The sequence below is a fragment of the Rhinoderma darwinii genome, chromosome 4 (assembly GCF_050947455.1).
Source record: "Rhinoderma darwinii isolate aRhiDar2 chromosome 4, aRhiDar2.hap1, whole genome shotgun sequence".
NCBI classification, from domain to species: domain Eukaryota; kingdom Metazoa; phylum Chordata; class Amphibia; order Anura; family Rhinodermatidae; genus Rhinoderma; species Rhinoderma darwinii.
Window position 1 is genome coordinate 264,593,109 of NC_134690.1, and position 13,665 is coordinate 264,606,773.

General features: G+C 47.5%; 1 protein-coding gene across 2 annotated transcripts in view; it reads right to left on the bottom strand.

Moving 5' to 3' along the window:
* LRP11 (LDL receptor related protein 11) overlaps positions 1-13,665 on the bottom strand; it is an 83,795-nt gene that overhangs the window by 43,172 nt on the left and 26,958 nt on the right. For both annotated transcript variants that reach the window (XM_075862439.1, XM_075862437.1), the window contains exon 4: positions 5,655-5,789. In XM_075862439.1, the coding sequence (XP_075718554.1) occupies positions 5,655-5,789 (135 nt within the window). The remainder of the gene's footprint in view (positions 1-5,654; positions 5,790-13,665) is intronic.

Genomic DNA, 13,665 nt, shown 5'->3' on the forward strand with positions numbered 1-13,665 from the left:
CCGTTGCTTCGTTCTTCCACGGAAGACTCGGAGGTACCTATGCAACTCGGGGCCTCCGTGTCCCCCCAACAACGTAGAGAGTTCCGCAGGAAGAATGGTCTCTGCTTCTACTGTGGGGATGACAAGCATCAAGTGAACAACTGTCCTGGGCGTAAGAATAAGCAGCCGGAGGAACTTCCGCGCCTAAGTGATCATCGGGGAGGTCACTTGGGCGCACAGGTATTTCCCGTAAATATGAAACGTAATAAAATCTTGCTTCCCTTTCAGGTCTCTTTTGGTGGTAGGTCTGCTACCAGCAGTGCCTTCGTGGATTCAGGGTCTTCTGCTAATATCATGTCTGTGGAATTTACTATGTCTCTAGCTATGCCTTTGATTGATTTGCCTAAACCTGTCCCGGTAGTGGGTATCGACTCCACTCCTCTTGCTAATGGTTATTTTACACAGCATACCCCTGTTTTTGAACTCCTTGTTGGCTCCATGCATTTGGAGCAGTGCTCTGTACTGTTAATGCAGGGATTATCGTCCGATTTGGTTTTAGGCCTTCCCTGGTTGCAGTTGCATAATCCCACGTTTGACTGGAATACTGGGGATCTTACCAAATGGGGTAATGAATGCTTGACGTCATGTTTTTCTGTTAATTCTATTTCTCCCCCTGAGGAGGTGAACACGCTACCTGAGTTTGTTCAGGACTTAGCTGATGTTTTCTCTAAGGAGGCCTCCGAAGTGTTACCTCCTCATAGAGAATACGATTGCGCTATCGATTTGGTACCAGGAGCTAAGCTCCCTAAGGGTAGGATATTTAATCTCTCTTGTCCCGAACGTGAAGCCATGAGAGAGTATATCCAGGAATGCCTGGCCAAGGGTTACATTCGCCCCTCTACTTCTCTGGTAGGTGCTGGCTTCTTCTTCGTTGGGAAGAAGGATGGTGGTCTTAGGCCATGCATTGACTACCGAAACTTGAATAAGGTCACTGTGAGGAACCAGTATCCCCTTCCTTTGATTCCTGATCTCTAGAATCAGGTTCAGGGGGCCCAATGGTTCTCTAAGTTTGATCTACGGGGGGCTTATAACCTTATCCGCATCAAAGAGGGGGATGAGTGGAAGACTGCGTTTAACACGCCCGAAGGTCATTTTGAATACCTCGTCATGCCCTTTAGGTTGTGTAATGCTCCCGCGGTCTTCCAGAATTTCATAAATGAGATTTTAAGAGACTACCTGGGGGTATTTCTTGTAGTGTACCTTGATGACATACTTGTGTTTTCCAAGGACTGGTCCTCCCACATTGAGCATGTCAGGAAGGTGCTCCAGGTCCTTCGGGAAAACAAACTGTTTGCGAAGACCGAAAAATGTGTGTTTGGGGTGCAGGAGATACCATTTTTGGGTCAAATCCTCACTCCTCATGAATTCCGCATGGACCCCGCCAAGGTCCAGGCTGTGGCGGAATGGGTCCAACCTGCCTCCCTTAAGGCGTTACAGTGCTTCCTGGGGTTCGCTAATTATTAGAGGAGATTTATTGCTAACTTCTCGGTCATCGCTAAGCCTCTTACGGATCTCACTCGCAAAGGTGCTGATCTCCTCCACTGGCCTCCTGAGGCTGTCCAGGCTTTTGAGGTCCTTAAGAAGTGCTTTATCTCGGCCCCGGTGCTGGTTCAGCCCAACCAAATGGAGCCGTTTATCGTGGAGGTTGACGCGTCCGAGGTGGGAGTGGGGGCTGTCTTGTCCCAGGGTACCAGGTCCCTCACCCATCTCCGTCCCTGTGCCTACTTCTCCAGGAAGTTTTCGCCCACTGTGAGTAACTATGATATTGGCAACCGCAAACTCTTAGCCATTAAATGGACATTTGAAGAGTGGCGCCACTTCCTGGAGGGGGCTAGGCACCAGGCAACAGTCCTTACTGACCACAAGAATCTGGTTTTCCTAGAATCTGCCCGGAGGCTAAACCCGAGACAAGCTCGATGGGCGTTATTTTTTACCAGATTCAACTTTTTGGTTACCTATAGGGCTGGGTCTAAAAATATTAAGGCTGATGCACTGTCGCGTAGCTTCATGGCCAGCCCTCCTTCAGAGGAAGATCCTGGTTGTATTTTGCCTCCAAGTATAATCATTTCCTCTATTGATTCTGATTTAGTCTCTGAGATTGCGGCTGATCAAGGTTCAGCTCCCGGGAACCTTCCTGAGAACAAGCTGTTTCTTCCCCTGCAATTCCGGCTAAGGGTACTTAGGGAAAATCATGACTCTGCACTATCTGGTCATCCAGGCATCCTGGGTACCAAGCACCTCATTGCCAGAAACTATTGGTGGCCTGGGTTGCCTAAAGACGTTAAGGCCTACGTCGCCGCTTGTGAAGTTTGTGCTAGGTCCAAGACTCCCAGGTCCCGACCAGCGGGCTTACTATGTTCTTTGCCCATTCCCCAGAGACCTTGGACCCATATCTCCATGGATTTTATCACCGATTTGCCTCCATCTCAGGGCAAGTCGGTGGTGTGGGTTGTAGTAGACCGCTTCAGTAAGATGTGCCACTTTGTGCCCCTCAAGAAACTACCCAATGCTAAGACGTTAGCTACCTTGTTTGTCAAACACATCCTGCGTCTCCATGAGGTCCCTGTCAATATTGTTTCTGACAGAGGGGTACAATTTGTTTCATTGTTTTGGAGAGCCTTCTGTAAAAAGTTGGAGATTGATCTGTCCTTCTCCTCTGCCTTCCATCCTGAAACTAATGGCCAAACTGAGAGGACTAATCAGTCTCTAGAACAATATTTAAGGTGTTTTATCTCTGACTGTCAATATGATTGGGTCTCATTCATTCCCCTCGCCGAATTTTCCCTTAATAACCGGGTCAGTAACTCGTCAGGGGTCTCCCCCTTTTTCTGTAATTTTGGGTTTAATCCGCGGTTTTCCTCCGTTTCACCTGGTAGTTCCAACAATCCCGAGGTAGAAGTCGTTCATCGGGAACTGTGCACACTCTGGGCCCAGGTTCAGAAGAACCTAGAGGCGTCCCAGAGCATACAAAAAACTCAGGCAGATAGAAGACGTTCTGCTAACCCCTTGTTTATGGTCGGGGATCTGGTGTGGCTATCGTCAAAAAATTTGCGCCTGAAAGTCCCGTCCAAGAAGTTTGCTCCCCGGTTTATAGGGCCGTACAAGGTCATTGAAGTCCTCAATCCTGTCTCCTTCCGACTTGAGTTGCCCCCATCTTTTCGAGTACACAACGTGTTTCATGCCTCCCTCCTTAAACGCTGCTCCCCGTCCTTGACTCCCTCGAGGAAACCTCCGGTCCCTGTTCTCACCCCTGAGGGGGTAGAATTCGAGGTGGCCAAGATTATGGAGAGGACGTGGGTACCCGCCCGGGATGTTCATGCTGGGATATTGGTCAGGAGGTTCCACCTTCGTTTCCCCAATAAACCAGGTCCACTTAGAAAGGGTCCGGTGGCCCCTCATAAAAGGGGGGGTACTGTAAAGGATCTGCCAGGCACAGCTTCTTTATCAACGCCCATAGGTAATCAGTCTGCACCTGCTTCTAGGTCTGTGAGACTAACTCCATCTTCCACCACTCAGGATGGCAGGCTTAGGAGTGGGAGAGCCTATCGCAGCCTGGCCAGACGGAGCTAGCTCCTGCCCTCTGTCTATTTATACCTGCCTTTCCTGTTCCTCCTTGCTTGTGATTCTTCTCTGTTGGTTTCCTGGCCCTGCTGCAGCTTCTTGTACTATTTGTCCCTGCTTCGTATTCACCCTGGCTTGATGACTACTCTCCTGCTCTGCGTTTGGTACCTCGTGCTCTCCTGGTTTGACTCGGCTTGTTCACTACTCTCCTGCTCTGCGTTTGGCACCTCGTACTCTCCTGGTTTGACTCGGCTCGTTTACTACTCTTGTTGCTCACGGTGTTGCCGTGGGCAACTGCCCCGTTTCCCTTAGGTTCTGTGTTCCCTTGTCTGTTTGTCTGTCGTGCACTTATTGAGTGTAGGGACCGTCGCCCAGTTGTACCCCGTCGCCTAGGGCGGGTCGTTGCAAGTAGGCAGGGACTGAGTGGCGGGTAGATTAGGGCTCACTTGTCTGTTTCCCTACCCCCATCATTACATATATAGTGTTAGGGAGAGGGTGAAGCGACATAAGAAACATTCATTTAGGCTGGATTATATGTATTGAATATCGCTACCACCTGACCAGAAGATAGCAATGGCCACTATTAGTGAAATGTCATCATTTCTGATCTACATAGAACGTGTTCCTGAGACAATCACCATTATCACTATTCAGATTAAACAGTGATTGTAAAACAAAGGAAATTGTTACTCTCGTCGCCTGGTTCCGGCGACGCATCTCAACATCCAGCTGCCAGGCAACCGGACGCATCTTCTTCTGCACCTGTCTGCTGCTGCAGTCCTGCACTCCTAGATAACGCAGTCCTGGCGGCCTATTTAAAGGGGACTCCAGCCTTCAATTCTCACCAGAAGATCAAGGTACAAGCTTTGTTTGGCTTTTGTTTTTATCGCTATTTGACTCAGTTCCTGATTATGTACCTGACCTTGACCTTGTTCCCTTGATTACGCTCCTGTCTTGTCCTTTGGATTTGTTTCTTGCTTCCTTAGAGTCCTACCCCTGCTATTGACTCCTAGCCTGACTCCTGACTATGATTTTGTCTGATTTTTCAATACAAATCCATTGATGACCCCTCGCTACCTGGGAATCCAACTGCAAAAGTCCATACACTTTGTGGGGATTACGGGTTGAGAAAGGGGGGATTCATTAGACTACGCACCCTAGTCTGCCAGCCCCAAGCCGAGCAGCTTAGAGGATCTACTTCTTTGGTGAGAATCATAACAGAAATAGCAGGAATCTATTTTGTTAGGAAGGGAACATCCTTAAAGAGGACTGGTTACCAGGTCCTCACATCCAATTTGCATACAGTACCAGTAATCCCGACTAATTATGCTCCATACTTTAGGTGCCCCATATGGTAATTCACTATAGTTAGACAACTGGGCGTGAACTACAATGAATCTCCATGGGTGGAGCATCTTCACTGCCTCTGATGCAGTCCAATCAGTGCAGCTTATGATAGCCTTTCCTAGCGAGAAGACCTCTACTCAAACACATTTCTCATAGGCAGTGAAGATGGCTCCACCCAGGGAGATTCACTGTAGTTTACGCCCCATTGGCTAACTACAGTGAATTAGCATATCGAGCGCCTAATGTACGGAGCATCATTACTCAGGAAAGGGGGGGAGGCAGAACAAAAAGAGCGCTGGAAATAGGGAGGGAGAGGGCTAAATGTAATACATGTAAATTGGATGTTAGGACCTGCTGACAGGTCTTCTTTAGGTGTGATCTGTGAGGGTTTGACCCTAGGGATCCCTACGATCAGCAATAACTGGCAGCACTTGTCTGAGTGATTATAATACACACCTCAGCTACTGCAGAACCTCTTTTTAAGAGAAAAGGGGAGATTCCTGTCCACCATTTGTTAATTGCTTAATATGAATCTACATTTTCTTTTTCATAAAGAAGGTCTGCAACAGCTGTATTTTTATGTTCTGCAGTAGCAAGGCACAGAACTGTATAACATATCAGTCAATGCATTTTGCATAATTCATAAACAGATGTAATCATTGAGCCCATGACTTGATATTTCTCAGTGTGGGTGCAGAATGACTCACGGTTCTGGCAGAAAGCTTCGTCAGAGCCATCCGGACACTGCACCACTCTGTCACAAGCCAGTGTGATATCTATGCAACAGCCGTCATCACAGATAAACTGGTAGCGGGAACAAGCGCCGCTACAGGATGTGGACGCTGGGAGAGAAAAGAACAGGACCATAAAAATGAGGCAGCAGGGGAAGTTCACGTGTCACTGTTAGCTTACATTCAACCACTAAATAGAAGCACAATGGCAGTTTTGATATTTTTTATTAGGGAAGTATACAAACTTGAGTACACCTCAGTATAACATTAAATGTGCAAGTCCAATGAAATAAGATATTATGAAATAGCATAAATGGCAACTCCCTAATATACCGTCGTTGTTGTTATTGTGTCGAGATCCGATATGCAACCTCCGTGGGAGAAATGTGTCATCACTTGATACCTGTACAAATAAATGGGTGACCCTGAGTCCTCTAGAAAGGGAGCTGGTCTCTGTTGCAGTTCTCCGAAGGTGCTGAGCAGAACAGCAACAATTTTGCAGTTATATGTTATTCCTGAATATACACATTTTATGGGAATCTCTTGCTTTAGTGGCCTGTATGTTAGTCTAACAGTGGCTGATACTCCATAGACAGAGTACAGAATGCCATTTTCTCATTATTTTACTCATTTTGCCCAAACAGCATTCCTGCACTATCATCAGTTACCCAAAAACCAGGGAAATGTGTGAGAAAGAACAGGGCTGCTCTTTGCAACAACTTCCCCACTATGACATCCAGGTGCCCTAATAGGACAAATGGAGAGGGGCTGTCCAGTTTGGATAAACCCTTTCTTTTCAACAGAACGAATCGTTACCACCCTAAAGATCCATATTTCTTGTGACTGTCATGCCACGGTCGCGGCAACCCACGGGTCGCAATGTAGCCACATTGACTCATTACCTGAGATGCAGGCAGGGCGACACAGCGATCTTTGGCTGTGTTGCAGCCAAAGGCGAAGTGTAGCCCTAGTCGTAAACAAATATTAAACCAAAAGAATCATACCGTATCGTCAATCAGATCGATCTAATCTCATTAATCATGATCCTTGAACCAAAACACCATACAAAAGTCTATGATATTTCCCTCAATGCTATAAAATAAAAATATCAAGGAATATAGCAAAAAATAAATACATAATACTTTATTAATTCTTTTACAAATAGTTGTACAAACCATCAAATGCAATAAACTTCCACACAAACAGGACAGTGTGATATATAAGGCAGGACACAAAATGGTGGTTTTTACATATCCACTGAAACTGCTGTATATATAGTACCATGCCAAACATCACGTATAAGATATATGTGCAAAGTTGCCCCAAAAAATATTACATAATAGTATACCTGACAAATACATGCTCAATACATGAGTCAACCTCACCCACCATATGCCATAGTAACTGCCTTTACACTGTCCACTTGGCTTCGTCAGAGGGTGCTGGATCAGTGTGCAGTAGGAGTTTATATAATACTAATCCAGCTGGACTCCTTATTAAGCAAATTACCTCACTGGGTTCTCTACTATGGCACATGCGAGAGGCCGGTCGGTAGCCCAGCAACGTTGCCCCGTTGCTCCAGCGTCCGGAAGTGGGTAGAGTGAAGAAGCACAGCACCAAGTGTCATAATGCACCGAAGCGACATCGCAGATGACCACCCGCCTCGCGCATGTCCACAAAGCCAGCAATGGCCATTTTGAGAATTGGCGTATATGGAATAATATACAAAATATATATATATATATATACTAGTCCTTCTCAATGAATTAGAATATCATCAAAAAGTTAATTTATTTCAGTAATTCAATTAAAAAAGTGAAACTCCTATATTATATAGATTCATTACACACAGCATTTTTTTCTTCTAATGTTGATGGTTATGGCTAACAGTTAATGAAAACCCAAAATTTAGTCTCTCAGAAAATTACAATATTATATAAGCCCAATTTCAAAAATTATTTTTAATACCGAAATGTTGGCCTACTGAAAAGTATGTACAGTATATGCACTCAATACTTGGTCGGGGCTCCTTCTGCATGAATTACTGCATCAATGCGGCGTGGCATGGAAGCGATCAGCCTGTGGCACTGCTGAGGTGTTATGAAAGCCCAGGTTGCTTTGATAGCGGCCTTCAGCTAGTCTGCATTGCACTGTTGCTCAGTGATCCAAAGTCCTGTTTTCAGATGAAAGTAAATTTTGCATTTCATTTGGAACTCTCGGTCCCAGAGTCTGTAGGAAGAGTGATGAGGCATCAATCCAAGTTGCTTGCGGTCCAGTGTGAAGTTTCCGCAGTCAGTGATGGTTTGGGGAGCCATGTCATCTGCTGGTGTTGGTCCACTGTGTGTTATATCAAGTCCAGAGTCAGCGCAGCCGTCTAGCAGGAAATTTTAGAGCACTTCATGCTTCCTTCTGCTGATAAGCTTTATGGAGATGCTAATTTCATTATCCAGCAGGACTTGGCACCTGCCCACACTGCCAAAATTACCAATACCTGGTTTAATAACCACAGTATCACTGCGCTTGATTGGCCAGCAAACTCGCCTGACCTAAACCCCATAGAGAATTTATAGGGTATTGTCAAGAGGAAGATGAGAGACACCAGACCCAACAATGCAGATGAGCTGAAGGTCACTATCAAAGCAACCTGGGCTTCCATAACACCTCAGCAGTGCCACCGACTGATAAGCCTACATGTCCGTATTACAAATAATTTTTTTAATTGACCTTATTTAATATTCTAATTTTCAGAGAGACAAAATTTTGGGTTTTCATTAACTGTTAGCCATAATCATCAACATTCAAATAAAAAAATGCTGGAAATAGATCACTCTGTGTGTAATGAATCTATATAATATAGGAGTTTCACTTTTTGATTTGAATTACTGAAATAAATTAACTTTTTGATGATATTCTAATTCATTGAGAAGGACTAGTATATAATAGATAAGCCACATAATCTCATACATAAAAATCATACCCTAATAGATTATCTACAGAAAAGAATAATGGAAAAAGTTGTTACAGAAATGGGTCACACTATAAGGCCCCATGCACACGACCGTGTCCGCAATCACGGCCCGCGATCGCGGGCACGGCCGGCCGCTGACTGACAGCCGCATTTTCGGGCCGTGCTCCCATACAAAGTATGGGAGCACGGCCCGCAAAATGCGAAAGAACGGACATGTTCCATAATTCCCGAAACATTTCCAGGGCACTGACACCCTTCCGTAGTGCTACGGAAAGGTGTCAGTGTTCAATGAAAGTGAATGGGTCCGTTTTTGCGGACCGCAATTGCGGTCCGCAAAAACTGAGGTTTTTTACGGTCGTGTGCATGGGGCCTAATAGCAATCCATTGTCAGTACATGGAGGACATTAGGATATGACCTAAATTTGCGACCCCTACCTTTAGGTGGGAACCATAAAAAGTAGAGTCGATAGGGAAAATTAGCTCATCAATTTATAAAAAATGAATCCCTAGTGTGTAATGGAACCCACTCCAGAAAAATGGAGAAAAATAAACAAGTAAACAAGTATTTTTTTACATTGCAAGTGAAATTCATGCTTTTGACACTAGATGGCGCTATATTCAATTGGAAAGAACAGATGGTGATCTTATTTTACATTGCAAGTGAAGTTCATGCTTATGACACTAGATGGCAATATATTCAATTTGAAGGAACAGATGGGGATCCTTATCAGGGCCGGCGTCAGCACCCGGCGAACCTGGGCAAGTTATGGACAGTGTTGTCAGGAGCAGAGCAGTGTCCCAGGCAGTGGCGTAGCTATAGGGGTCACAACGGTCGCAACTGCTTCCGCAGAACGCACATTCAGTTGGGTTCAATGTTCAAAAGCAAGGCTCCAGCATTCACTGTGCCACGAGCGGCTCGGCGCAGGCTGGCACGATGTAGGGACGTCATCGCGCCTGTCTGCACCGAGTCACACACAGCACAGTGCAGAGGAGGAAAAGGATCCTCCACCCGTCGTGGGAACCGGGATAGGTAAGTAATTATGTTATTATTTTTCTATTAGGTACATACATATGGGGACATTATACTGGGTATGAGAAGGGGGCCTCATATGGTAGCTGCTGAGGGGACATTATACTGTATGGGGGGGCGTTATACTGTATGGGACAGCTAATAGGGGCATTATACTGTATGGGGGCATTATACTGTATGGGACAGCTATGAGGGGCATTAAACTGTATGGGGAGCATTGTACTGTATGGGGCAGCTATGGGGGGCATTATACTGTATGGGGCAGCAATGGGGGCATTACTGTATATGGCAGCTATGGGGGGCATTATACTGTACGGGGCAGCTATGGGGGCATTATACTGTGTAGTGTCCATGGCCGCGGACTGTTGCGATTACTAACCCCCAGGCGGCCGCAGCCATGGATCTGTGAGCCCTGTTCCGCATCTCCTCCCCATGAGACGCCATCGCTCACTTCCGCTCCGGTCCCATGTGTGCCGTGGGAATCATCATTAATTAGCCCATGATCACCCTGGACTATAAATAGGGCCCTGTCCCTTTGCTCATTGCCTGAGCGTTGTTAGTATTCCCATGTTAGTCTTTGCAAATGGTCCCTTAGTGTTTACCCTGTTCCCGTGCCCTGCTACCTGTATCCCGTGCTGTGTTATTGTTCCTGAGCCTGTTAGTGATTGGAGTCCTGTCCTGCTGCTCTTGCTGTCATCCGCGACGTCTGGCGCAACCTACTGCACCTGCTGTCATCCGGTGCATCCTACTACACCTGCTGTCATCCACCATGTCTGACGCAACCTGTTGCACCTGCTGTCAGCCACCACATCTGGCACAAACTGCTGTCATCCGCCGTGTCTGGCACAACCTGCTGCACCCACCTCTATCCGTGCTAAAGCCTCTGCGGCTGTCTCGACTATTCAGGTACCCTTGTGCTGGACTTTGTATTGCTTAGGTGCTCTGTTGTTTGGCCAGCTGCCTCCCCGCTACGGCAGAGCAGCCTAGGGAGTCCACATACCCACAGACCGTGACACTACGCTCAGGCCATGGACGCCGCTGGTCAACCAAAGACCGTGACGACATCACTAGCCATGCAGGTGGATATGCTAGTCTGCCAATTACGACAGGACCAACTCCTCCAGGCGGTGAACGCCATTACACATCGGCCGGATGCACAAGCTGCAGTCATCTCAGCATCCTTTCCTGTTGCTCCGGCTGTTCCTCCTGCTACAACTCCTGTCAGTACCTGTGCTAAATCCCGATTCTTGCTGCCACTACCTCCTCACTACGACGGAGACGCGAGGACCTGCAGTGGATTTCTGAACCAGTGCCAGATCCTAGCATGGGTGAATCCTATCTGGGAACGTCAGGGACCAGAGACCCGTGGGCGAGCATGCCATTCAGTTTTGCACCCTGGCCCTTGGTGGCTACATTCTGGCAGGGACTGTCTTCCGAGATTAAAGTCGAGCTGCCGCTCATGATCTGCCGCTCGTGATCTGCCACCGACCCTGGATGACCTCATTCTTCTCGCCACCCGGATTGACATGAGGATCTAGGAGCGATCCCAGGAGGTTCGTCGGGAGAGAAGACTTCCCAGGCTGGCTTTTACTTTCCAGCAATCTCTGTTGCCCTCACCAGTTGTTCCACCAGAGGAGCTTATGCAGGTGGACCAGCTCAAATTATCTGTCCAGGAGAAACAACGCAGACGCACTTCGGGACTTTGTCTGTATTGCGGCTTCAGAGGCCATGTTGTGCGCTTGTGCCCTCAGAAGCGAAAGGACTCCAAATGCCTAGGATTTGTTGGAGAGACAACCCAAGGCGATACGGCGCTGAAGAAAAAACTCTTCAAAACTATCCATCCCGTGACCATAGCATCCGGCGAAAAGACGCACCGGGTATCTGCCTATCTGGACTCTGGATCCGAAGCTAACTTCATCCAAAAGTGGATCTTCTCCAGTTGCCCACAGTCCCTCTGGAGACGTCTTTGGCTGTTGCCTCAGTGAATGGACTGCCTCTGCCTGATCCAATTGTATCTGAGACCAAACCGCTGAAGCTCCAATTTGGAGCCCTTCATTCGGAGCTAATTGCATTTCTTGTCCTGCCCAAAGCCGTCAACCCTGTGCTGCTGGACCTGCCTTGGCTTCGACTACATGCCCCAGTCCTGGACTGGAATTCCGGAGAGGTTCTCCAATGGGGCTCCAAGTGTCTCAACCGCTGTCTGTTGCAGATCCATCCGGCCCAGTCTTCTCTGCCTCTGTCATTGGCATGATTACCCCCTCATTACTCTCAGTTTGCGGATGTCTTCAGCAAGAAGGAGGCTGAGACGCTGCCCCCACACTGGGCTTTTGACTGCCCTATTGAACTGGTTCCTAATGTGTCCCCTTCTCGTGGACGAGTATACCCCCTCTCCTTGCCAGAAACTGAGTCTAAGTCTGCCTATATCAAGGAGAATCTGGAGAGGGGTTTCATACAATAATCCACCACCGGGGCCGGGTTCTTCTTTGTCAAGAAGAAAGACGGATCTTTTCGGCCTTGCATCGACTACCGGGGCCTGAATCAAAACGCAGTCAAGAACAAATATCCGTTGCCACTAATTTCCAAACTATTTGACCGCATACGAGGAGCCAAGATTTTCTCTAAACTAGACCTGCGTGGGGCTTACAACTTGATCCAGATCTGCCGGGGTGACTAATGGAAGACGGTATTCAATACCCGAGACGGTCACTATGAATACCTGGTAATGCCCTTTGGTCTCTGTAACGCTCCCGCGGTCTTCCAAGAGTTCGTCAATGACATCTTCCGAGATCTCCTCTTTGTCTGTTTTGTGGTATATCGCGATGACATTTAGATTTTTTTCTCCCTTCCTGACGACTCATCAATGACTCATGACCGTCAAGTTCTGCTGGGATTAAGGGAGAATGCCCTGTATGCCAAGCTGGAGAAGAGTGTGTTTGAGAAGAATTCTCTACCCTTCCTGGGCTACATCATCTCGGATCAAGGTCTCAAGATGGATCCTGAGAAGGTAAAGTTCGTCCTGGAATGGCCACGTCCTCAAGGCTTGAGGTCCATAAAGCGTTTTTTGGGGATTTGCCAACTTCTACCAGCAGTTTATCCAAAACTTCTCTTCACTGACTGCTCCCTTTTCTACCCTCACCAAAAAGGTGTGAACTCCAGAGGCAGAATGTGTATTTAACAGCATTGAGAGTGCCTTCACGTCAGCCTCAACCCTTCATCATCCTGAAGTATCTCGACAGTTTTCGTTGCAGGTGCACTTCTGTTCCAGAGAGGTTCCGAAGGGAAGGCAGTGGTATGTGGCTATTATTCTAAACTTTTTTTCTCCTGCAGAGCGCAATTACTCTATTGGGGATCGGGAGTTGCTGACCATCAAATTGGCTCTGGAGGAGTGGAGACATCTACTATAGGGCGCAGCTTACCCCATCCTGATATATACCGACCACAAGAACCTCACCTATCTCCAGTCGGCTCCCACCGCTGAACCCCCATCAAGCCAGTTGGTCGCTGTTATTCGCCCGGTTCCAGTTTGTGCTCCACTACCGTCCTGCTGTCAAAAATGTGAGGGCCGATGCCTTGTCCAGGTCGTTTGAGACAGAGGACACTGTGGATTCTCCGCAATGTATCATTGATCCGTCCTGTATTTTTTCTGTAAACCCACTGCAAGTTAGGGATATCCCTCCGGGGAGGACTTTTGTGCGCTTGTCAGACAGGAGGAGAATCCTTCGCTGGGGGCACAGCTCCAAACTGGCTGGGCATGCGGGTGCTCGTAAAATCCCTAGATCTGATTGCCTGGCATTTCTGGTGGCACACGCTGCCCAAAGATATTGTGGACTTTGTCTCATCCTGCACTGTGTGCGCTGCCAACAAGGTTGCTCACCCCAAACCTGCTGGTCTGCTCCAACCTCTGCCTGTGCCCAATACTCCCTGGCAGCATATAGCTGGATGCAATACGGTCTGGGTGGTGGTGGACCGGTTCTCGAAGATGGCTCATT